At 36.8% G+C, this 27,387-nt stretch overlaps 1 protein-coding gene across 5 annotated transcripts in view; it reads left to right on the top strand.

Moving 5' to 3' along the window:
• ASH1L (ASH1 like histone lysine methyltransferase) overlaps positions 1 to 27,387 on the top strand; it is a 203,286-nt gene that overhangs the window by 146,436 nt on the left and 29,463 nt on the right. For all 5 annotated transcript variants that reach the window (XM_069543842.1, XM_069543868.1, XM_069543833.1 and 2 more), the window contains 6 exons: positions 841 to 935; positions 12,105 to 12,178; positions 13,818 to 13,863; positions 13,976 to 14,084; positions 17,116 to 17,322; positions 17,438 to 17,584. In XM_069543842.1, coding sequence (XP_069399943.1) covers positions 841 to 935; positions 12,105 to 12,178; positions 13,818 to 13,863; positions 13,976 to 14,084; positions 17,116 to 17,322; positions 17,438 to 17,584 — 678 coding nt within the window. The remainder of the gene's footprint in view (positions 1 to 840; positions 936 to 12,104; positions 12,179 to 13,817; positions 13,864 to 13,975; positions 14,085 to 17,115; positions 17,323 to 17,437; positions 17,585 to 27,387) is intronic.

The following is a 27,387-nucleotide window of genomic DNA, read 5'->3' as shown; positions in this document are numbered from 1 at the left end:
TGTAGATAGACTTTTAAAAATTATCACTCTGAATTGTGAATTTGGAATTTTTGCCGCTTTATGAAATTCAATGGACATAAACTTAGGCAAACTCCAGGAGATGGTGAGAGACAGGGAGAACTGGTATGCTGCAGTTCATGGGGTCTCAAAGTCAGACGTGTCTTTGTGACTGAACAGTGTCAACAACATTTTGTTAACTAATATTTTTGCATGAATTACTGTGAAGCCAAGTGCATTCTTTATTATATTTATAAAGGTGATTTTTCACTCAAAATAGCATTACATTCTTTTTTTTTTTTCCTCTCTCATTTAAATTTTATTATTTATCTTTGGTTGTGCTGGGTTTTCATTGCTGTGAGGGCTTTTCTCTAGTTGCAACAAGCAGGGACTACTCTTGTTCCAGTGCACAGGCTTCTCGTTGCAGTGGCTTCTCTTTCACGGAGCACAGAGTGTGGGACATGCGGGCCTCAGTAGTTTTGGTGTGTGGGCCCTGTAGTTTAGGTCCCTAGTCTTTAGAGTGCAGGCTCAACAGTTGTAGCATATGGGCTTAGTTGCTTCACAACATGTAGGATCTTCCTGGATCAGGGATCAAACCATGTCTCCTACATTGGCCGGTGAATTTTTTACCACTGAGCCACCAGGGAAGCCCAGTATTGCATTTTCTTAAATAGAGTATGATTGACCTACAACCCTCTGTTAGTTGCAGCTGTGCAATGTAGTGATTCAATGTTTCTACAAATGATTACCACTAAAATGCTTGATAGAGTAATTTTTTTTTCTGTATTTTACAAGAGGAAATTCTCTTGCCTTTGACTGTTTTCCATTCTTTTCTAATCACAGCCCAAAGAGCCGACTAATCCAATTAAAGAAAGAGAAGCTGGAATACACTCCAGGAGAACATGAATATGGATTATTCCCAGCTCCCATTCATGTTGGTGAGTACTCAGTATACACAATATATTGCCGAAAAGAAATGGTATTTCTTGAGTTTAGGTGAAATGTAATTAATGTCTTTGTGTTCTCATTATTTCTATATCTCCAGGAGGTCAAGTCTTTACCATTTAATTTATAGTCACTCTGAAGAATTTTGCAAACTCTTTTGCTTTCTAGGGGTCAAAATAACATAAGTCTTATTCACTGAAGTGTCAATAAACAACACTCCATGTGTAACATTTGATCCTCTAAGTGAGTCCTTTAGGAAAACCCAACTACTTCATTACTTCAGTTTCTAATGTTTTCTGTGTTCAAAGGGAGATGATTCGTGGATATGTAATAATCAAAGGGGAAAGACCCACTGCTTTTTTGATCATTTATATTCTTGAAAATTGATCAAGTTTTTATCTTTCTGTTTATTTTTGGAGCAAATGTCAAGTCTTTGTTTAGCATTCCAATAATAATACCTTCCAGAATCTTATCAGATAAGTAAAGTATACCTGGAAGTCATCCTGGATTTCTTTCATTCTTTCAACTCCTCACCCATTCCATCTCCCAGTTCTGTTATTTTCATCCTTGAATATATCCTGCTTCTCTTCAAATCCCACTGCTGTTTTTCAGGTCTATTATCTTTTGCTTGGGCCATTGCAGTAGCCTTCTAACAGATCTGTCTACTTTCTTTCTTACTCTTTTCCAATCCACTCTCTACACAGTAAAAAGAAAAGTCATTTTATAATTTAAATCATATTTAAAACCTTCCAGTGGCTCACCATTAAACTATAAAGTCCTTCTCCCAACACTTGGGAATGATCTGGTTCCTGACTACCTCATTATTCTGCCTCTGCTGTTTCCCAGATTTCCTTTATTCACTGTATTATGTCATGCTGGTCTTCTTTCAGATTCTAGACCATTCCAGGCTCTTTATAGCCAAAAGAGCATTTTGCTTATTATTACCTTTACCCAAAAAGATCTTCCTACAGTGGATTTCTTCTTATCCTGTGAGTACAGGCTAAGTGTCAGTACCAGCTTAAATATTGTTTTCTTTAAAATTATTTTCCTGATTGTCCTACTGAATAGGATTCTTTGCTCTATATCAATTCTATATCACAGCACTCTGTTTATTTTTCTATCATCTTTAATTGCTGTATTTATTTACTCATTTACTAATCTGTCTCCTTCACTAGATTATAAGCTTCAGGAGAACAGGATCATTTGTTTTTCTTTTTCTCCTTTGATTTTCCAGTGCTTGGTGCCTAATAGAAGGTTAATAAATATTAGATATACAAATGAAAAAAAGAAGGAGAAATCAGAATAAGTTATGAATGTAAGAAGAGAATTTTTTTTTTCAAGAACAACTTACTTGTATAGTAAGATGTTGATCCTGTACTTTTAGTATCCTCTTCACTGGTGACTGTCTTGACTGTGGTGCTCTTCTCTGTGTTATGATTATTTAGTTCCTTTTTTCTCCCCAGAAGGCCCAGCACCAGCAATGTATTTAAAGCAGCAAGGATAGACAAGTTATGCAATAAAGATTAGTTTGCTTCAGTTATTCTGTATTGGGTGGCTAGAGAATAGTTTAACTACAACATAGTGTTACAAGCATACCTTTCTACCTTTCGGGCGCCTGGATCAGGAAAACCCTCTGGAGTAGAAAATGGCTACCCACTCCAGCGTTCTTGCCTGGAAAATTCCATAGACAGAGGAGTCCGTGGGATCACAAAGAATCGGACACGACTGAGTGGCTGAGCACAGCACACACAACATTACAAGATTTAATTCTCAGCTAGATAACTGTACTGTTGGTTACTTAAGAAAGGTAAGAGTAAGTTCCATATTCTTTGGGCTTACTACCAAAGTTCTTTTGAAAGAGCCTTTTACTTTTAGTAGTGAAATCATGACAGTGGAAGAAGATTCTCAACAGATTTAGCTATTTCGCAGGCTCTGCTAGTGATAAACAGGCTTTGAAAATAGAGGTAATTTAAAAAGTTCCATGTAAAAGGAAACATGACTATTTTGGTCTCACTGGTTTTCCTCTGGATGGGAAGTTGGCTAACTGATAACTCACATTTTGGGAAGAAGTTCTAACTTTTCAGGGGGGTGATAGAGTCAGTTAACTCCAAGGGAGATGAGATGAATGATGGATAGGCCAATATTTATGTTAGATATCTGGCGTGAATAGTGTTTAAGAGGTCCAGAATGGAAATCCCTTAATTTAAATAAAGATTTTCACTCTAAATCCCCACTTTAGTTTCTTGCTAAGACTGATCTGTACTCAGTGGTCTATAAATTAAGTAAATAATGGGAAAACCTAACTAAGTAGTGGGCTTTTTTCCTGTGAAACAAGATTTAACATCAGGCTGTTACAGGACTGAATTTTTTTTTGAAGACAGTGTTAATTTGTTGTTCAGATAATTTATGAATTATTAAATTCATACAGAGTGAGGCCTGTCAGCTGTTTGGAACAGGCCACTTCCAGCATCATGTAAACAAAGAGCATGGCTTTAAGTCAGCCAGGCCTACATTCAGCTCTGCCTTTGCCATTAGTTATGTGACTAGAGTAGTTAAACAAGTAAAACAATAATGCATCCTGTCATCAGTGGAGTAGGTGGAAAATAATATTTTTTAAAAAATTTTAATGAAATCATGTTTCCTTATCTCCTCAGAGAAATGAATTTCAAAGAAATTTTATGTTTTATGATAAGTACTCATTTATCAAAATATATATTTTACCTTTACATATTTAGTCAATTCATTTTTTATAACAGTTCTACAATGAGTTCAATGAGGCAAGCATGATCTTTTCAGCACATGGTTTCTGTGATAGCCGGATATACCCATATGAAAAGATAAAATAGCTCAAAATGGATCATCAACCTAAATACAAGAGCTAAAATTAAAAAACATAGGGGTAAATTTTTGTGACCTTGCATTAGGTAATAATTTTCTTAAATGTCTGACACCAAAATCATGTACAATAAAAGGGAAAAAAAAGACAAATTAGACTGCATTAATATTTAAAATTTTGTACTTCAAATAACACCACCAAGAAACTAAAACAACCCACAGAAAGGGAGAAACATTTTCAAATAAGAGGCTTGTATCCAAAACCCCATATATATAAAGAACTGTTATAAGTCAATATTGAAAAGACAAACAATACAATTTTTAAGTGAATAAACTGTTTGAGTTGATATTTCCCCCCCAAAAAAGATAGAAATGGTCAATAAGCATATGAAAAGATGTTAAACATCATTAATCATTGGGAAAATGGAATTGAAAATCATAATATATCACTTCACACTCACTGAAATGGCTTTAATTAAAAGATTTATGAGAATGTGAAGAAACTGAAACCCTCACACATTGCTGTGAGAACATGAAATGATACAACCTCTTTGGAAAACATTTTAATAATTAATCAAGTTAATGACAGATTTAATACAAGACCTAGCAATTCTGTTACTTAGGTAAGTACCCAAAAAATTGAAGATATATGTCCAGAGACCTCCCTGGCAGTCCAGTGGTTGGGACTCTGTGCTTCTACTACAGGGGACTCAGGTTCCATCCCTGGTCTGCGAACTGGGGTCCTGCATGCCACGCACATAAGCAATACGTGATGTAGCCACACAATGTAATACTGTTGGGCAATAACAAAAAAATTTAGTTCTGAGACATATGCCATATAAAATCCCATGTCTAGGTTTGAATTGAAAATCATGGCATTCCAAGAACCAGGGAGACTGCAAACTGAATTTTAAAAGACATCAATGTATGCCAATACCAAGATAATAGAATAATCTGATAAAGATTTTACAGTAGTTATAATTTGTGGAAAACACTTCAAAAACAATTATGAACATACTTAAAACATAAAAAGATAGAGCCTTGACAAAGAAATGAAAGATAGGAAAAACAAGTAGAAATTTTAGGATAAAAATATGCAGTAGCTGAAATACAATGCTCAGGGATAGATTCAGCAACAAAATGAAAGATATACAGGGGACAATCAGTGAACTAGATGATGTAATATTACCCAGTATGAACAGAAGAAAAAATAGACATTAGGAGAGATAGGCTCTGGGACCATAACAAAAGAGCTTATATCTATATTTTTGGTGTCCTGGGAGGAGATAAGAAAGAAGATAGAGATGAAAAAGTCCTTGAGTAAATAAAGGGCTTGAAAGCTTCCCAAATTTGGCAAAAGACATAAACCTTCTGATTCAAGAAGATGAGCAAACCCCAAACAGAACATATGCAAAAGAAATCCAGGCTAAGACAACATTTATCAAACTTCAGCATGCTAAAGACAAAATAGTTTTAAAATAATGAGAGAAATGACTCTGTATACATAGGTGTAAATCAGATCAAATGACAGTGAATTTCTCATCTGAATTCATGTAAATGGCACATTTTTCAAGTACAGAAAGAAAAACTGTCAAACCAAAATCCTATACCCACTGAAAATATCCCTCCAAGAATTGAGAGAAGCAAAGGCTTCTTAGGTGAAGGTTAATTAAGACAGTTTGTTGCCAGCAAACTTACCCTGTGAATAAAGGAGGTTCTCTAAACGGAAAGAAAGAAACAACCTTGGAACATCAGTAAGGCAGAAAGAATCCGGTCAGCAAAAATATGGGCATTTACAGTAGGCTTTCTTTCCTCCTTCTTTTGAATTGAAAGACTTTCCTGACAATCCATTGGTTAAGAATCCATGCTTCCACTGCAGGGGACACAGGTCCCATCCCTGTCAGGGAACTAAGAGCCTGCCTCCCAAGTAGTGCAGAAAAAAAAAAAAATAGAACTGCCATGTAATCCAGCAATTTAATGTCTGGGAATATATGCAAAGAAAATGAAAACAGTAACTCAGAAAGATGCATGCACACACATGTTCATAGCAGCGTTATTTACAGGAGCCAAGACATGAAAACAGCCTAAGTGTCCATCAAAGCAGGAATGGATAAAAGAGTTGTTGTATGTATATCATATTATAATACACACATGTGCACACATAAACACAGTGGAATATTATTCAGCCATAAAAATGAGGAAATCTTGCAGTTTGCAACAACATGGTGGACCTTGAGGGCATTGTGCTAAGTGAAATAAGTCAGACAGATACTGTATGATCTCACATATATGTGGAATCTAAAAGTATATGTGTGTGTGCGTCTGTAATAGAAAAGGGGATCACATTATGTGTGGTTACCAGAGTTGAAGGGTTGTGGGAAGAGGAGTGTGAGTAAATGGTCAAAAGGTACAAACTCCTAGTTACAAGATAAGTAAGAACTAGGGATATAATCAACATGATAACTATAGTTAACACTGCTGTATATATGAAATTGTTGAGAGTAAATGCTGAGTTCTCCTTGCAAGGAAAAAATGTTTTCTTGGTTTTTTTTCTTTCTCTGGTTATTGTCTTTGTAAGAGATGATGATGCTAACTAAACATATAGCCGTAGTCATTTCACAACATACGTAACTCAAACCATTATGCTATACACCTTAAACTTTTACAGTGATTTATCTCAGTTATATCTCGAGTGAAAATGGAGGAATATTAATTAATGAACCAAGCCAAAAAAAAAATGATTGTGTTTAGGAAGAAGAGAATTCAGGAAACTGAGGAAAGATTATAATATTGCTTAGTAGATATTCCTTCAGTTCAGTTCAGTCGCTTAGTCGTGTCCAACTCTTTGTGACCCCATGAATCACAGCACGCCAGGCCTCCCTGTCCAGCACCATCTCCCGGAGTTCACTCAGACTCAACGTCCATCGAGTCAGTTATGCCATCCAGCCATCTCATCCTCTGTCTTCCCCTTTTCCTCCTGCCCCCAATCCGTCCCTTAAAAGGAAACAATTAGTGGAGGACCTCAAAACTTAAGCCATGGAATATATCTTTTCATTTCATTCAAAAATTTAAGACCTGCTCTTTGATCAGGCAGTTTTCTAGATGCTTATTATACATCAACAAACAAAATAGTAAAGATCCTTGCCTCTGTGGAGCTGACATTCTTCCAAAGGGGAGATAGAAATCACAATATTCCTGTCTTTCTGAATCTCACCTGTTTTTCCTCAGGCTGATAAAACCAAAAACTTGAATCTTTATCATATTTTGCTTAGTGAAATTTAAACAGTTTCATCTTGTATCTTTTATCATTGCTTATAACCCCTTTGATGGCACACATTTCACTCAAACACCACCACTGCAACTTTTCTTTGGATGGTATTGGGACCATTTTCATAGAATAACAAAGGAAAACTAATAATTCTAATCTATTTATAGAGCGATATTATAACCCAGTACTCAGATTATATATAAATGAGCTGAACTTTTTCTGAAGGTCAGTCACCTTATTTAGGGGACAAAAAAGGCCAAGTTTTTGTCAGACTTTAAGGTATCTTGAAAAGAGGTAGAGCCGTTATTACCTCTCTCCTTTTTGTTGAATAGCTCCCTCTCCTTTGGTTCCCTCATTTGCTTAGCTACTTGATTAACAATAGAATGCTTTTGTGAAATATTCTTCCTCCTATTGTTCATATCTTTTTCATATTAGAATTGGTTTTATAAACGAAATCATCATGGACCTTTCCCTTTTAGATTTCAAGGTCAACACAATCTCCTGTCGTCTCTTCCTTGAAATGACTTTTTTGGCCCACAAAATGAGTTTTATTTCAAAGGGAAAAAGTAAAGGATTTCTTTGCTCCTTTCCTAATAGTCAGTGGCAGGATTTGAGATCTCAAGGTTCCAGTATACAATAAGAAAAATCCACAAAAGATATGATTTCATCTAATTTTCAGGTGAAAGTGATTTTTTTTCCATTTTAAAAATGAGGATTAGCTAAAACAGTATTTTTTCCAAATGAGGAACTCCTGAATACATTCTTCTAAGGTATCATCTCCAGCAGAATTTGACAAGGATCTTTTTAGGTGAGTCTCACATATTAAAAATGAATTACCTGGCTCTGGTTTCAGACATATTAGAGGAAAGGAAAGACTGTCTCATCATTTTTTCCCCCAACTCTTAGTATATGGATTAGAGAAAAGTGAAGTTGAAAGTCACTCAGTCGTGTCTGACTCCTTGCAACCCCATGGACTATACAGTCCATGGAATTTTCTAGGCCAGAATACTGGAGTGGATAGCCTTTCCCTTCTCCAAGGGATCTTTCCAACCCAGGGATCGAAGAGAAATACAAATAATACCAAGAAAAGGCAACATATAACATCTGTGGAGCTGTTTCTAGGAAAGCTCAAAATGTTGGACAGTGGGGAAAATTGTGTTTTTAAAGTTAGTTGAAGTATGGCACTTCCCTGGCTGTTAAGACCCTATGCTTCCACTGTAGAGGGCGTGGGTTTGATCCCTCATTGGAGAACTAAGACACCCGCATGCTGTGTGGCCAAAAAAAAGCTGACGTGAATAATGGATGCCTTTCTTTCTAGAAAGAGATAAGTATTATTTTTAAATGTTCAGAACTTACACTCTACTCCTTCATACTTTTACAGCCTCTTTACAGAAAACACACTAAGAAAAGAGTTAACCCTTTACATCAAGGGATTTGTCCTGTCTTCTGAGAGCCAATTTTGACCTGCTAAAAAATTACATTTATTTGATTGTTGTTAGAAACAGTACATACTCATAAAAATTCCTAATGTAGAAAGATGTGAATTGAAAGATAAACTTCCCCTTCCCAGAAACATACTAGTTTAGCATATACCCGTTCAAACTCTTTCATATATATATAGAGAGAAAGAGAGCTATTTTTTCCTGATACTTTGTTACCAAATTTTTCAGCATACAGAAATTTGAAGAAACTGAACACAAAATATTCCATCACAAAAAAAAATCCCATCACCTAGGTTTTGTCATTGATATTTGCCTGATTTATCATGTATTTATCCATCTGTTGTTCCATCATGTTTTTGGATGCACTGCAAAGTAAGCTGCAGAGATTGATATACTTCCAGCTAAATATTTCATCATAATGTCAGAATCAAGATCTCAGTATTTGTTTGTAGGGTTTTTCTTTTGATTTGAATTTACCCTTGATAAAATCCCCAAATCTTAAATGTACTTTTGCTCAATTTTTAAATTTTTTCATACTCCTCTATAATCCAGACCTTTCTCAAGAACATTATCATCATTCCAGAAAGCTCCTTTGTGCCCTTTCCTAGACAGTCCCCACCATATTTAGCCATTTAATGGATATTTTTTTAAAAAGTCAGCCCTTGCTCTAATATTATTCTGCAACTTGGAAAATAAGTTTTCACGTGAGTAAATATATACCTCACTTCATTTAACAGCTGCACATTCATTATTTAAATATACCAAAGTCTACTTCCTTATTGTACTTCTTCATTACAGACTTTGTAGTTACACATTCAGCTTTGGTTCCCTGTCAAGAGATGGACTCCAGTCTTCTACCAACTGTAACCTCAGACAGCAGCTTGTTATATTAACCTCCATAAGTTATTTCACTTAGATATAACTATAATCCATATTGCTCTGTCATCAGATTTATCAAATGAATAAACTCACTATATTACATGTTAACATGAAATTGCATGTTAACAAATAACATTTTTATGGAAAATCAGTTCAGTTCAGTGGCTCAGTCATGTCTGACTCTTTGCAACCCCATGAACCACAGCACGCCAGGCCTCCCTGTCCATACCAACTCCCGGAGTCCACCCAAACCCATGTCCATTGAGTCGGTGTTGCCATCCAACCATCCCATCTCTGTCGTCCCCTTCTCCTCCTGCCCTCAATCTTTCCCAGCATCAGGGTCAATGAGTCACCACTTCACATCAGGTGGCCAAAGTATTGGACTTTCAGTTTCAACATCAGTCCTTCCAATGAACACCCAGGACTGATCTCCTTTAGGATGGACTGGTTGGATCTCCTTGCAGTCCAAGGGACTCTCAAGAGTCTTTTCCAACACCACGATTCAAAAGCATCAATTCTTCGGTGCTCAGCTTTCTTTATGGTCCAACTCTCACATCCATACATGACTACTGGAAAAACCATAGCCTTAACTAAATGGACCTTTGTTGACAAAGTAAAGTCTCTGCTTTTTAATATGCTGTCTCGGTTGGTCATAACTTTCCTTCCAAGGAATAAGCGTCTTTTAATTTCATGGCTATAATCACCATCTGCAGTGATTTTGGAGCCCAAAAAAATAAAGTCAGCCACTGTTTCCACTGTTTCCCCATCTATTTGCCATGCAGTGATGGGACCAGATGCTATGATCTTCATTTTCTGAATGTTGAGCTTTAAGCCAACTTTTTCACTCTCCTCTTTCACTTTTATTAAGAGGCTCTTTAATTCTTCTTCACTTTCTGCCATAAGGGGTGTCATCTGCATATCTGAGGTTATTGATATTTCTCCCAGCAATCTTGATTCCAGATAACTTCTCCCTATTTTTTTGAGGGCAAATTTATTATGTTTTTGTCTTAGTCTGAATGTGGTAGTAACTTTCCCCAAAAATTTTTAATGAGAAAAGTGACTTTATTTTACGTTTTTGCAAATCTCTTTGATGTCTGACTAATATAGGACAGTTGGATTTTCTAATCTGTTTTTGCATTCTGTTTGTTGTGATGTTATTATGGTTTAAATATATGAAGAAATCTGACCTCACATGGGTAAAAAGTTGTCAAAGAGAGGAAGATTTAATAATTTTACATAATTGTAGATATTCTTTGATATTATAGCAAAAATTTAAAATGTTGCTTAACATTCTAATGCTGGAGTATGAAATCAATGGATTTTTTGTATTGTTGCCTCTCTTCTAAGTTAATAGATTTTTACCCATGTATGATTTTATCACTTCATGCATTAGACATTGGAAAATATTAATTCACTAAATTATATTGCTCTTCCATTTCCTGTATGTATCCCTAACAATTCATATTTGTGATTTGCCACTTATTTCATGAGAAAAACTTAAGTATTGGAAAACAGAATCTCATGATAATTAGTAGACACAAGTTTTGCAAAATTTCAGTGTTGACTTCAAACTAAAATTTTATCATTGGAAACATATTTTCAGTTGGAGTTCTTGAAGTTCACTGGATTTATTTTCAGTTCCTAGGTTAGAATAACCATTGTCTGTCAGTTCTTTTAACATGTCATTCTATGAAAAAAGCCAACTAGTTCAGCCCACCATTCAAATATTTGTACAAGTGCATTTCCTTAAGATAACCATCATACCTTAGTATATAGCAGAAGTGCTTTATGCATACTTGCATTGTGTCATGCAGAATAAAGATTTTGGTTTGTGAGTCAAGATTTAATATTTTTATTACTTTATCAAGAGCATTCTTAGATAATGCCATATAGTTCATTTCTACTGGTTTCGTTCTAATAGAGATTTGTGCCACATGCCTTGATTCATACTAAAACTACAGCTTTACCCACTATTCCTTTTACCCCATTAGTACAAATGTCAGCATAATGAAAATGCATATAATATCTTAGTTGTGTTACCAAAATAGTTTGGACCTCTCAGATCCCATGGGGTAAGCAGAGCACACTTTGAGAACTGCTGGTCTGGGGACCATGATAAAACACATCCAGATAACAAGGAAACGTCTAAATCCTGCAAGAAGTGAGTCGAGCATCATAGTGCTTCATGAACAAAAAGATCATATAGAGTAAAGAAATTGTGGGGCAGGGTGCCTCTGTGGTAGAAAGGGGCTTTGAAACTGGCTAGAAAAAGTAGAAGTATTTCAATAGGTAGGAAGAAAAATGTTAACAGATCATAAATTTACATGTAAATACTCTTGAGTTATTTAAATTCAGAGTTTCCTATTTTGGAAAAATTTTATACTTCTTTTGTAGTTAGCCTTAAATTGTGTACAATAATGGAGAAAAGATAATAGATGCTCTGGTTAGTGACTTTAATGATTGACCAATTCTTAGTATTTAGTGTGCTTCATAATGATGACTTACTTTGCAGTAAGTTTGCTATGCTAGTTGTTTTATATAAGCTAAAATTAAAACATCTTTAGCATATACTACATGGAGCACAGTGGAAAAGAATAGCAAAAATTAAAAATTGGTGATGGAAAATTCATAAAATTTAACATGAAAGGTTTATTTTTTTACTCTGCATGTTAAAGCTTGTAGCTGTTTGACCCTTTGTATAAATAAATATTGAAATGGATAGTATTGTTTTATTTCAGGAAAATATCTAAGGCAAAAGAGAATTGATTTTCAGCTTCCCTATGATATTCTTTGGCAGTGGAAACATAATCAGGTATGAATTTATCTTACCATATTTCATTCTTTTTTTTTCAGTTTTATTTGTTTAGTTATTTTTTACTTTACAGTATTGTATTGGTTTTGCCATACGTTGACATGAATCCGCCATGGGTGTACATGTGTTCCCCATCCTGAACCTCCCTCCCCAGATATTTCATTCTTAAGTGCTCAGTGGGGGAGAGGGAGATGCAAGTCTTTTTCTCTGCCTCCTTGTTATGCTCTCATCTTAGGAAATACAGAGAAGTGTCCCTGTGAAGGTCAGAGACTAAGAAAAATGAATTTGCATCCATATTTAATATGACCTATTTGCCTTTACTCATAACTTCAAAATAGCAGTAAGTTCCTGCTTCCTTAGGAAACCTTCAGTTATTATTCTGGGCTTTTATTTTGGTAGCAAAGATTCTGTTCTGTAAGAATCCTGTTTGATGCAGGTCTCAAGAGAATTTAGATGTACTGCCAGCAGCATTAAGAAATTTCAGGCTTTATTTTTGTTGGCTCCTTCCCATCAGTTTGGAATTTATTTTTCACATACAAAAGAGAGTCTTCTACCAAAGGAAACAGGGAAAATATTTAATACTCTTGTACTTTTAAATATATTGGGAACTAAAACTGGAAAGGTGCTGCTTTTCTCTCTTACTTACCTAATTGAAAAGTTTCCCCCTGTAATTTTTATATTTAGCGAAAGCCCCCAGAATCCATATTGGGAACTACCATTGGGAAATAGAAATAGTCATGCAAATTAGGTAAATAGGCTCCTGAGTTTGCCAAAATTCCACCAAAGTTTAATCTTGGAAAGCCAAAAGCAGTGAACATTCCCATCTGCATTCTCTTCTTTGATGGTCTCTCCTGAATTTTAAGAGGGTCAGTATGTTAGATATTTGTCTCAGAGTCATAACAATAAAGGAGATAGTGTTTTGACTCACTGTACCCACTGAAAAATGATGGTGGGATTATTCTTATAGATTAATACACTTTAGGTTAAACAGCTTAAACCAAGCTCCTGTTTGTTTCTTTGTTTGTTTTTTGGTACTGTCTTCTATAGTAAAACACTCACAGACTGACTAATACATTTTTTTTCCTAATGCATTCTTTATTGCAATATGAGAACACCATTATCCTGCCTGCCATCTTCCCTTTGTTCACTGAATTAGTTGCCTTAATTAAAATGTAAAATGTGTTTTCCTACAACACTCACCCTGAAAAAGCCGGGATACTTATCTTTTTCATATCATATACCTACCCTACCCATCTGAACAAGCCCTGTGCAAGTTTTCCTTTCTTTTCATAGAGGGAAATAAAATCTTAATTTATCCAAATGAATAGCTTTAATCTGCAGTGTGATAATCATTTAAATCTGTCCAATAACTTGCTGAAGAAACATCTAACAAAAAATGCATTTTCTTTAATCTACTTATGATTGCTTCTGTGGAATATAGTTCTTTTACCCTGATCTGGTAAGTCACCTTTTATTCCAGGGTAAAAAGTGATCACACCTCAAATGTATCCAACCCAGAAAGTAAGTGTTTCCATATGGGCAGAGTACATGGATAATTTCTTTATTTTTAGTGATTTATACTGTTTTCTGGCATTTGAAGTTGAATGCTATATCGGGATTTTTCTGTTTTTTCTTCTAGCTGTACAAGAAACCAGATGTCCCACTATATAAAAAAATTCGTTCAAGTGAGTAAAATGGGAGCTGTTTTTTCTGCCTCCATACCATCAGTGTTCTCAGCCTGGCACTTAAAAATTACTGTATATGTTCACAAACTATTCTTTGCTGTCTTCTCTCAAGATGTCTACGTTGATGTCAAACCCCTTTCTGGTTATGAGGCTACCACTTGTAACTGTAAGAAGCCAGATGATGACACCAAAAAGGGCTGTGTGGATGACTGCCTCAATAGGTACTGTACTAAACTAATTCTATAAGCACAGGCTTTAAGATCTGTAAGACACTTCATTTAGGGGAATTCCCTGGTGGTCCAGTGTTTAAAACTCAGTGTTTTCACTGTCAGGGGCCTGAGTTCAATCCCTAGTTGGGGAACTGAGATTCCACAAGCCACGTGGTATGGCCAGAAAAAAAAAAGACTTCATTTAAAGGAAAAGGTTAAGTAGACTCTTTGATTTCCTCTCAAGAAATCAAAAAGGATATATGAAACTTAACTGATAGACTGTCTTGGTCTGCTTGGGCTGCTATAACAAACTATCATAGACTTAAATAATAGAAATATATTTCTCACAATTCTGGAGGCTGGGAAGTCCATGGTGAAATTGTCAGCAGATTCAGTGTCTGGTGAGGGCCCACTTCCTAGCTTATAGACAGCTGCCTTCTCCCTGAATACTCACATGGCCTCTCCTCAGAGCATGCTCATGGTAGAAAGATACTTTTCTCTCTTCCTCTTCTTAGAAGGCCACTAATCCAATTATGAGGGCTTCTCTGGTGGCCCGGTGGTAAAGAACCCATCTGTCAATTCAGGAGCTACAGGAGAGGCGAATTTGATCCCTTGGTCAGGTGAAGTGAAGTTGCTCAGTCGTGTCCGACTCTGCAACCCCATGGACTGTAGCCCACCAGGCTCCTCTGTCCATGGGATTCTCCAGGCAAGAATACTGGAGTGGGTTGCCATTTCCTTCTCCAGGGGATCTTCCTGACCCAGGGATCGAACCCAGGTCTCCCGCATTGCAGGCAGACGCTTTAACCACTGAGCTACCAGGTAAGCCCCAGTAGATCCCCTGAAAAAGGCAATGGCAGCCCACTCCAGTGTTCTTGCCTGGAGAATCCAAGGGACGGGGGAGCCTGGTGGGCTGCTGTCTGTGGGGTCGCACAGAGTCGGACACAACTAAAGCAACTTGGCAGCAGCAGCCAGTATTCTTGCCTGGAAAATCCCATGAACAGAGGAGCCTGATGGGCTATGGGGTTGCAAAAGAGTCAGACAGGACTGAGAGATTAAACAACAACAATCCCATTACAAGGTTCCCACCTTCATCAGCTAATAAAACCTATTCACCTCCCAAAGCCCCTACTTCCAAATAGCATCACACTGAAGGCTAGGTCTTCAACTGAATTTTGAAGGGACATATTTAGCCCAAAACATGGGCTAAATAGAGTAATAGGAAGCAATGTCATGTAGAGTCTTATGTACTCAGGTTTAAATCCTCTTACTGTTATGAGACCTAAGGAAAGTTCTTTAACCTCTCTAATAAAAATAATACTAGTAGAAGGTCATGATACATTTGGGGGGAAACTAAGTTGATAAGACATTAGGATATAGAAGGTATGTTAATACACATGATGATTGAGTCAGTGATGCTAATGAGAGATAGTAAGGCTGTTGTCAGAGATAGGAAGTGTGAGTTCTTAGTGAGATTGAGATTTCAAAATGAAAATGTCTAATTGAGATAAAGGATTCTCTCTCTATTAACCTAAGCAGATAGGTAGCAAAGGAGAATTAATTAACTTCCCATCAGTGTTCCTTGTTCTAGATAGCTTTCCTAGACAGATAGCTGCTTCTCCAATTTTGATCTCTAGTCAGCTGTCGTGTGGGCTGAGGGAATCAGTGTTTTTGCTTTAATATGCCAGCTGGGAAATTCTACCTTACCTACATCACTGTAAATTTTCATCTTGTCATTGTACATACGTAGAATTGTACATAGTAGTAGTAGTAGCTTGGTGATTTAGGTAGTCGATGTCTTATGCAGATTATTTTCACTCTCAAGTATTTTATATATGTGCTTTTATGTAACATTGTAATCCTTAAGCTCATCCTTTTTAGATGTCACAGCTTGCCATTCTTCTGTTGTTCATTATTCAAGTTACTTAATATTTTGCCATTAAAAATTCTACTGCTATGAAACTGTGTAACATACCTATACATGTATACATATATGTGTAATTCTTACTCCATGCTTTCTAATAGCTCTTGTAAAATACTTCGGTAATTTTTGGTATCACCACCAATATATATTTATTTCCTCTTAGTTCCACCTCCTTTAGTTACTGACATCTAACTTTATTTCTAGTGCTTCAGTATTTCATTGGTTTACTATTTGAGAGTATCATATGTCCTTAAAGTTGTTTAAATGTGCATCTCTTTAGATGCTAACATTTCTGTGCTTTTTGTATGATATTTTATTTATTGTCTATGAAATTAATATAGCTGCCTCATTGCTTATTTCCTTTCTTTCTTTTGATAGTTCAGGAAGTTGTTGTTGTTTAATTGCTTAGTTGTGTCTGACTCTTTTTGTGATCCCATGGACTGTAGGCCACCAGGCTCATCTGTCCATGGGATTTCCCAGGTAAGAATACTGGAGTAGGTTTCCCTTTCCTTCTCCAGGGGTTGGGTCCTTCCCAACCCAGGGATGGAACCAGAGTCTCCTGAATTGGCAGGATTCTTTACCACCGAGCCACCATGGAACCCCTCGTATATTCTTAGTATAGAAATAAATATGTTAGTGTTTGCCCAGGATGCTGAGTGGACAATTAACTTATTAATTAACAAGAAGCATCAGTGTTTGCAACTTGACTTGGATATTTTCAGTATTATTAACTTTTGAATTTAGACATTATTACCTTGTTAATAACATTGTTAACCAATCTAACCTTATTAAAATAAAAATTAATTTTATGCATTTTTTTTGACTGCACTGGGTCTTAGTTGCAGCATATGGGATCTTTTAGTTGTAATGCATAGGATCTTAGTTGCAGGATGTGGAACCTTTTTAGTTGCACCATGAGAAAACTCATTTGCAGCATGTGGGATCTAGTTCCCTGACCAGGGATCAATCCCAGGCCCCCTTCGTTGGGAGCGCAGAGTGTTAGTCTCTAGACCAGTAGAGAAGTCCCTTTGAATTCATTTTTTAAATTCCTATTTTTAAAAATGAGTTCATATAGATGATATGTAGTGTTAATTGACATAAAATTATTCCTTTTTTTTCTAGAATGATCTTTGCTGAGTGTTCCCCCAACACTTGCCCCTGTGGTGAGCAGTGCTGTAACCAGAGGATACAGCGGCATGAGTGGGTGCAATGTCTAGAACGATTTCGAGCTGAAGAAAAAGGTTGGGGAATCAGAACCAAAGAACCGCTAAAAGCTGGGCAATTCATCATTGAATACCTAGGAGAGGTTGTCAGCGAGCAGGAGTTCAGGTACAGTGGTGAATCATACTCCAGGAAAATGGCAGAGGTACCAGATTAGAATGGAAAATGAAATATTTGAAGTTTACTTTCAACTTAATCATTAACTGGGTTTTCTCCTCTTTAGGAACAGGATGATTGAGCAGTATCATAATCACAGTGACCACTATTGTCTGAACTTGGATAGTGGGATGGTGATTGACAGTTACCGTATGGGAAATGAAGCCCGATTCATCAATCACAGCTGTGACCCAAATTGTGAAATGCAGAAGTGGTAAGAAAACAAGGGAAGGTGAACCCAGCAGAGCAGAAAGTATTGAGGACATCCTGAGATTGATCTTAATAATCAGCTTATACAGAGCAGCTCAGGCAATTCTCTGTTATGACAGATCCTCCCACGTAGAGAGTAAGCTCGTATTGTTTCTTCACACTTCAACCTAACTACTCCAGAAGAATGTAATATTTATTTGTGTGTGTGTGTACATATATGATAATACCTACTGTTTATTGACTGCTTACTATATACCAAGCACTGGTACATGGTTCTTACATCCATGCATTTAGCATGTTTATCACATCCTCACTGGATTTGTCACAATGATAAGTAAAAATAAGTGAGATAGATTGGAATCTAATTTAGAATGAAAAAAATACATCTAAGAAATAATCTCACCTTTTGAAATGGCCCACACTCTGTCTGTAGAGTGTGTTGTTGTTGTTGTTGTTTAGTTGCTAAGTTGTGTCCAACTCCTTTGCAACCCAATGAACTGTAGCCCGCCAGGCTCCTGTCCATAGTATTTAAAATATAAAATTAAAAAAAAAAAAAATTCAGAAAAGATAACATGATAGGGGAGGATTCTAAGAAAATGAGAGAGTAGGAAGCAAAAGAATCTATCTCCATTTAGACAGTTGCACTAGCAGAATCTGTCTGATAAAACTGTTTGGAAGTCTGGAGTCTGTTGAAGGCTTGTAACGTCCAGGAGACGTTTTAGATGGTCAGTTGTGGTTCATTTCAATCAATTCAAACTCTTAACTCAGTAGTAGCTACTCATCCCTACCCCCAGGCAGGCATCTGTGCAAGTACTCCTGGAATAGCTTGCATACAGCTTGCAGATGCTAGGGTGGATAAAAGGGGCCCCTTTCTCCAAATACTGAATCTCTGTGCTCTGATTGCTGATTCTGATCACAGAGGTGCACACGAAGAAGCAGGCAGCCACTGTTGTACCTCCCACTGTTGCAAGTCCCTCTCCCTCCAGCTGTAGTGACTTTCAGGAGATTTTAAGGTACCCTCTTTTGCCCACCTTCATTTTTCATTTCTCGTCTTTTAGGACAGAAATTAAAGACTTAACACATGCCAAAACAATTACATATGTTGGGGAATATAGTCAGTCACATATCCAAGGGAAGGATCAGAAAAGACATAAGACACTAGGTTTACACTTGAGGCTGATCCTTGAAACAGGAAAATAATAATAACAAAAAACAGTGAATAGGAAAGGGGAAAATCTAATTCCCAAGTTACCACATTACTCGATTCAGATGTTCAGCGTTCAGAAAAATCATGAGGAATATAAAGGCATTAGGAATTATGGCCCATTCAGAGAAAAAAAAATAGTAATTCAGTAGAATCTGTCCCTAAAATGGGCTATTGGCAAACACATAAGACAAAACTTTTAAACAATTGCCCTGATGACGCTCAAAGAACTAAAGGAAATTGTCATGAAAAAGTCTTTCATGAGAAAGTCATGAAACTGATATGAAAAAAATGGAAATATCAATAAAGAGATAGAAAACCTAAAAAAGAAACCAGAAAGGAAGTCTGGAACTGAAGATGTACAATAATTGACATGAGAAATTTACTAGATGGATTCAGAGGCAGGTTTGGACAGGCAAGAGAACGAATCAGTGAACTCAAAGATGAAAATCACTCAAAGTAAAAATCACTCAGTCATGTCTGGATCTTTGCAACCCCATGGACTGTGCAGTCCATGAAATTCTCTAGGCCAGAATACTGAAGAGGGTAGCCGTTCCCTTCTCCAGGGATCTTCCCAACCCTGGGATCGAACCCAGGTCTTCCACACTGCAAGCAAATTCTTTACCTGCTGAGCCACCAGGGAAGCCCAAGAATCCTGGAATAGGTAGCCTATCCCTTCTCCAGCAGATCTTCCCAACCCAGGAATTGAACTGGGGTCTCCTGAATTGTAGGTGGATTCTTTACCAGCTGAGCTACCAGAGCAGCCCATAGGACAATATAAATTATCAAGCCTGAGGAAAAAGAAAAAGATTGAAGAGGAGAGAGCTCTAAGGGACCTTTGGGATACCATCGAGCAGAACAACCATATGTATTGTGGATGTCCCAGAGGGAGAAAACAGAAGCAAGAGAAAATATTTGAAGAAATAATGGTTGAAAACTTAACAAATTTCATGAATGATGTGAATATAAATACCCAGGATACTTAACAAATTCCAAGTAAGATGAACTCAGAATGAGACACATACCAAGACATATTAAAATCAAACTTTCAAAATATAAAGAGCAAGTCTTGGAATCAGCCCAAGATAAACAAATCATTACAATACAGTGACATTTTGGAGGCCAGAAGATAGTGGGCCCATATATGTAGTGTGCTAAAAGAACATGTCAACCAGGATTCCTATATGTAGCAAAGCTATCCTTCAGAAGTGAGGAGGAAATAAAAACATTCCCAAATAAAATATGAGGGACTTTTTGAGTGCTAGAACTACCCTGCAGAAATACTCAATGGTCTCCTCCAAAGTGAACTTACAGGACACCAGACAGTACTTCTATGCCATGTGGAGAAATAAAGATCTTAATAAAGGTAAATACATGGGCAATTATAAAAGCTAGAATTAATTTGACAGTGTTTTGTAGCTATACTTTTTTTTTCTATACAGTTTAGGAAACTAATGCACTTAGTGGAATTGTTAGCTAATTTTTTTGTGCACGTAATATAAAGATGTAATTTTGTGACATCTGGAAGGAAGAGAAATGGCTGTAAAGGACTAGTGTCTTTTTATGTTATTCAAGTTAAGCTACTATAAATAAAATTATAGTTTTATAACTTAAGGATGTTCAGTGTAATCCTCATGATAACCACAGTGCAATACCTACAGACATGTACAAAAAGAAATTCAGGAAGAATGTAAACATTTCACTCCAAAAAATTAACTAAACACACTAAAAAGCAGGAATTCAGGCAAGGAGGGACAGAAACCTCTAGGGCATATAGAAAATAAATTGTTCAGTGATAAGTAACTCCTTATCAGTAATTAATTTAAAGGTAAATGGATTAAACTCTTAAAAAGAGAATGGGATTCAGCATCATTTATGATTTAAAAAACTCTACAAACTGGGTAAAAGAATGTATCTCAATATAATAAAAGGTGAATGTGACAACCAACAGGTGAAAAATTGAAAGCTTTTCCTCTGGAATCAAGAATAAAACCAAAACAAGGATGTCTACTCCTACCACTTCTATTCAACATAATACTGCAGGTTTTACCCAGATGAGGTAGCTGCTGCTGCTGCTGCTAAGTCACGTCAGTTGTGTCCGACTCTGTGCAGCCCCATAGATGGCAGCCTACCAGGCTCCGCCGTCCCTGGGATTCTCCAGGCAAGAACACTGGAGTGGGTTGCCATTTCATTCTCCAATGCATGAAAGTGAAAAGTGAAAGTGAGTTTGTTCAATCATGTCTGACTCTTCACGACCCCATAGACTGCAGCCTACCAGGCTCCTCCATCCATGGGATTTTCCAGGCAAGAGTACTTGAGTGGGATGAGGTAGGCAAGAAAAAAATTAAGTAAAAGGCATCCAATTGAAAAGGAACAAGTAAAACTGTCTATTTGCAAATGACTATTTGCAAATAGTATTACATATGGAAAAATACTATATATATATTATATGTATAATATAGAAATTTAGAAAATTACATATAGAAAAAATATTGTTTGCAAATAGAATTACATGTAGAAAACCCTAAAAACTCCCATCAGAAAACATTTTAGAACTGAAAATTTATTGAAGTTTCAGGAGACAAAATCAAAATATAAAAATCAGTTGCATTTTCATACACAAGTAACTGTCAGAAATTAAAAAACAATCTTTTTGCAATAGCATCAAAAAGAATAAAATACCTAGGAATAAATTTAGCCAAGGAAGTAAAAACCTGTACACTGAAAACTGTAAGCTAGTGATGAGAGCTTACAGGAGACATAAATAAATGAAAAGATACTCTGTGCTCATGGATTTGAAGAGTTATTACTGCTTAAATGTCTGTACTACACAAAGCATCCTACAAATTCAGTACAATAAAGATAAAATTCCAATGGCACTTTCCTCAGAAGTAGAATAATCCTAAAACTTAGGTGGAACCACAAAAAATCTCAAATAGTCAAAACAGTCTTGACAAAGAACAAAGCTGAAGGCAACATATATTCTGATTTCAAACTATATTACAAAGCTATAGTAATCAAAACAAAACAGATACATAGATGAATGGAATAGAATAGAGAGCCCAGAAATAAACCCATGCATGTATGGCCAATTGATTTATGGCAGAGGAGCCAAGAATATACAATAGGGAAAGGGCAGTCTTTTCAATAAAGGGTGTGTGGGAAAACTGCACAGCCACATGCAAAAGAATGAAATTGGATCACTGTCTTTCAACATAAACAGAAATCAATTTAAAGACTTAAATGTAAGACCTAAAACCATGAAATTCCTAGAAAAAAAACAGGATAAGCTCCTTGTCATCAGTTTTGACAATGATATTTTTGTTTGTTTTAACACCAGAAGTAGGGCATTAAAAGCAGAAATGAACAAGTGAGACTGGTCAAACTAAAATGTTTCTGTACAACAATGGAAACCATAAACAAAATGAAAAAGCAGCCTACAGAATGGGAGAAAATATTAGCAAATCTAGTGAGGTGTTAATATTCAAAATATATAAGGAAAGCATACAAGTCAATAGCAAAATAGAAAATCCAATTAAATATAGTTGGAAAATCTGAATATACTTTTAAAGCAGACATACAGATGACCAACAGGTACATTAAAAGCTGCTTAATGTCACACTCTTCACTTTCTGCCATAAGGGTGGTATCATCTGCATATCTGAGATTATTGATATTTCTCCCGGCAATCTTGATTCCAGCTTGTGCTTCTTCCAGCCCAGCATTTCTCATGATGTACTCTGCATAGAAGTTAAATAAGCAGGGTGACAATATACAGCCTTGACATACTCCTTTTCCTATTTGGAACCAGTCTGTTGTTCCATGTCCAGTTCTAACTGTTGCTTCCTGAGCTGCATACAGGTTTCTCAAGAGGCAGGTCAGGTGGTCTGGTATTCCCATCTCTTTCAGAATTTTCCACAGTTTATTGTGATCCACACAGTCAAAGGCTTTGGCATAGTCACTAAAGCAGAAATAGATGTTTTTCTGGAACTCTCTTAAAGCTCAACATTCAGAAAACAAAGATCATGGCATCTGGTCCCATCACTTCATGGGAAATAGATGGGGAAACAGTATCAGACTTTATTTTTGGGGGCTCCAAAATGACTGCAGATGGTGACTGCAGCCATGAAATTAAAAGATGCTTACTCCTTGGAAGAAAAGTTATGACCAACCTAGATAGCATATTCAAAAGCAGAGACATTACTTTGCCAACAAAGGTCTGTCTAGTTAAGGCTATGGTTTTCCCAGTGGTCATGTATGGATGTGAGAGTTGGACTGTGAAGAAAGCTGAGCGCCGAAGAATTGATGCTTTTGAACTGTGGTGTTGGAGAAGACTCTTGAGAGTCCCTTGGACTGCAAGGAAATCCAACCAGTCCATTCTAAAGGAGATCAGCCCTGGGATTTCTTTGGAAAAAATGATACTAAAGCTGAAACTCCAGTACTTTGGCCACCTCATGGGAAGCGTTAACTCATTGGAAAAGACTCTGATGCTGGGAGGGATTGGGGGCAGGAGGAGAAGGGGACGACCCAGGATGAGATGGCTGGATGGCATCACCGACATAATGGGCGTGAATTTGAGTGAACTCCGGGAGTTGATGGACAGGGAGGCCTGACGTGCTGCGATTCACGTGGTCGCAAAGAGTTGGACACAACTGAGCGACTAAACTGAACTGAATGTCACAATAACTATCAGGGAAATGCAAGTCAAAACCACAATGAGATAACCACCTCACACCTATTAGAATGGCTATTCTCAAACAGATAAGAAGTAATAAATGTTAGTGAGAATGTAAAAAAAGCCGGGACAGGGGCGAGGGGGGGCCTTGTGCACTGTTGGTGGGAATTTAAATTGGTACAGCCACTGTCAAAAATCATATGGAGGTTCCTAGGAAAATTAAAAATAGAAGTGCCATACAACCCAGCAGTGCCATTTCTCGGTATTTATCTGAAGGAAAAGAAAAACACTAACTCAAAATGATTATCTGTATCCCATGTTCATTATGGCGTTACTCATAGTAGCTGAGGCATGGAAACAACCTAAGTATTCATCAGTGGATAAAGAAAATGTATTCTGTGTCTACAGTGGAATATTTAGCCACAAAAATGCAGGAAATACAGCCATTTGTAACAAAATGAATGGCCTTGTTACGCTAAATGAGATAGAGAGACTAGTTCCATATGACCTCACTTGTATAGGATCTTTTGAAAAAAAAGCAAACTCAGGTACAAATTGGTAGTTGCCAGAGATAAGGGTTTGCAAGCTTGGAAAAAGGTGAAGGTGGTCCAAATAAATAACAACTGAGGATGTAATGTACAGCCTGGTGACTGTAGTTAATAATACTACATTGTATATTTGAAACTTGTTAGAGAATGAATCTTAAAAATCTTATCACAAGAAAATAATCTGATACTATGCATGGTGCTGGATGTTAACTAGAGTCATTGTAGTGATCATTTTGCAGTATATACATATAATAAATCATAATGTTACGCCTAAAACTAATATAATATTTTATGTCAATTAGGTCTTAATTTTTTTTTCTTAAAGATTGGCAGAATAGATTACAAGCACATGATCCTGGGGCTTCCCTGGTGGTCCAGTGGTTAAGAACTCACCTTGTAGTACAGGGGATGCAGGTTTGATCCCTGATCAGGGAACTAAGATCCCATATGCTGCTGGGCAACGAAGCCCACTCAGTGCAACTAGTGGGCTCGCGTGCCACAACAAAAGATCCCATGTGCTACAACAAAGACCCAATGCAGCCTAATTAATTAATTCAAAAATACATCATCCACCTGTATACTGTGTATAAGAGACTCACTGAAGATCCAAAGACACAGCCAGGTTGAAAGTGAAAGGATGGAAGAAGATGTTCCATGTCAGTAACTAGTAGCCAGAAGAGAGTGGGAGTGGCTAAAATAGACTTTAAACCCGAAAAGGTTAAGAGAGATGAAGAAGGCCATATGTTTCTTAAAAAGATTCAGCAAGAAGATGTAACAGTTGTAAACATTCACACACATGACAGAACTTCAAAATATATGAAGCAAAAACTGACAGTTGAAGGGAGAAATAATTCTGCAGTAATAATTGGGAGACTTCAACTCCCCCCCTTGATAATGAACAACCGGAGAGGTAAGTAAGGAATAGAGAACTTACATAATAAACCAACTAGATCTAAAAACAATACAAAGACCCCACCCAACAACAGCATTTACATTCTTCCCAAGTGCACATGGGACATTTTGTTAGGCAGAAATTAAGTCTCAGTAGATTTTTTTATTTTTTGGCCATGCCACATAGCGTGTGGCATCTTAGTTCCCAGACCAGGAATTGAACCCACGCCCCCTGCGTTAGCAGTGCAGCGTCTTAACCACTGAACCAAAACTGGCACACTGAGACACTGATTTCTGTTTTTTAGGCCACACTGCATGGTTTGTGGGATCTTAACTCCCCAACCAGGTCAATAGGTTTTTATTTTTATTTTTGGCTCTGCTGGGTCTTCATTGCTACACAGGCTTTTCTCTAGTTTTGGTGCACAGGAGCTACTCTCTAGTAGCAGGCTTCTCATTGTGGTGGCTTCACTTCTCGTGGAACGTGGGCTCTAGGCTGTGCAGGCTTCAGTAGTTGTGGCTCATGGGCTCTAGAGCACAGGCCCAGTAGTTATGGCTCATGGGGTTAGTTGCTCCACGTCATGTGGGATCTCCATGGATCAGAGATTAAACCCATGTCTCCTGCATTGGCAGGTGGATTCTTTACAACTGAGCTACCAGGGAAGTCCCCAGTAGATTTTAAAAGATAGATATTATAGAAGGTATCTTCTCTAACCACAAGAGATGGAAGTTAGAAAACCAGTAATATAGTTGGTCAGAGATGAAATCACAAGGGAAATTATTAAATACTTAGAGATGGATGAAAATAGTATAAAGTACCAAAACCTATGGGATGCAGCAGCAGCAGCACTATGTGGGAATTTTGTAGCTATAAATGCTTACATTAAAAAATAAGAAAGGGCTCAAATTAACAAGCTAAATTTACAACTTAGAGTGGAAGTTCTAGGTGCTCATTTGTGTCAGACTCTTTGTGACCCTGTGGATGCCAGGCTCCTCTGTCCATGAAATTCTCCAGGCAAGAATACTAGAGTGGGATCCATTCCCTTCTCCAGGGGATCTTCCCAACCCAGGGATTGAACCTGGATCCCCTGCATTACAGGCAGATTCTTTACCATCTGAACCGCCAGGGAAGCCTACTTTACAACTTAATGACCTAGAAAAAGAGCAAACTGAATCTAAAGTTAGGGCTGGAGAACCCCATGGACAGAGAAACCTGGCAGGCTATAATCTGTAGGATCACAAAGAGCTGGACACTACTGAAGCAACTTAGTACCACACAACACAAATCTAAAGTTAGCAAAAGGAAGGAAGTAGTAAAGATGAGAATGAGAACAGAGATAAATAAAATCTAAAATAGAAAAACAATAGAGAAAATCAGTGAAACCAAAAGTTGGTTCTTCAAAAAGATAACAAACCTTTAGCTACAGGGATGAAGAAGAAAGGACTCAAATTACTAAACTCAGAAATGAAATGAAAGTGGGGACATTACTACCAATTCTACAGAAATGAAAAAGATTAAAAGAGAATACTATGAACAGATATACACCAAAAAATCAGATAACCTAGTTGAGATGGACAAGTTTCTAGAACCACAAAACCTACTATGACTAAATCATGAAGAAATAAAAAATCTGAATAAACCTGTAACTAACAAATGTATTGAATCAGTAATCAAAAATCTCCCAACAAAGAAAAGCCCTTGACTTGATGGTTTTACTGGTGAATTCTATCAAGTTAGTACCAATTCAAATTTTTCAGAAAAACTGAAGGAAACACCTCATTTACCCTATGAAGCAAACATAACCCTGATGCCAAAGCTTAGCAAAGACTCCCCAAGAAAACTACAGACCAATACCTGTTATGAACATTGATGCAAAAATCCTCAGCAAAATACTAGCAGGCAATTCACCAGCATATTAAAAGAATTGTGCACAGTGACTGAATTTCATCCTGGAAGGCAAGGATTGTTCAGCATAGGAAAATTAACCAGTGCGATACACTACATCAGGAAAGTAAAGGAGAAAAGAAGTCACATGGTCATCTCAATTGATGGAGGAAAAAAGCATTTGACAAAATTCAACTCCCTCTTCATGATAAAGATACTCAACAAAATAGAAATAGAAAGACTGCCTTAACGTAATAAAAGCCATATATGAAAACTCTCAGTAGTGAAAGACTGAAAGCTTTTCCTCTAAGATCAAGAACAGGACAAGGATGCCCACATTCACCATTTTATGCAAAATAATATTGGAAGCTCAAACCAGAAGAAAATCAGACAGATATAAAAGGCATCCAAATTGGAAATGAAGAATAAAATTATCTTTGTTTGCATATTGTATGGTCTTCTGTAGTTACATTTGTATATGCAAACATTGAGCATTTTGAAAAGGAAATTATAAAAACAGTTCCATTTGCAGTATCATGAAAAAGAAGGAAGTACTTAAAATTAACTTAATGAGGTGAAAGAATTGTACATGAAAGCTATAAAACAT

The sequence above is a fragment of the Ovis canadensis genome, chromosome 1, assembly GCF_042477335.2.
Source record: "Ovis canadensis isolate MfBH-ARS-UI-01 breed Bighorn chromosome 1, ARS-UI_OviCan_v2, whole genome shotgun sequence".
Lineage (NCBI taxonomy): Eukaryota > Metazoa > Chordata > Mammalia > Artiodactyla > Bovidae > Ovis > Ovis canadensis.
This window is presented reverse-complemented; position numbering and strand designations above follow the sequence as displayed.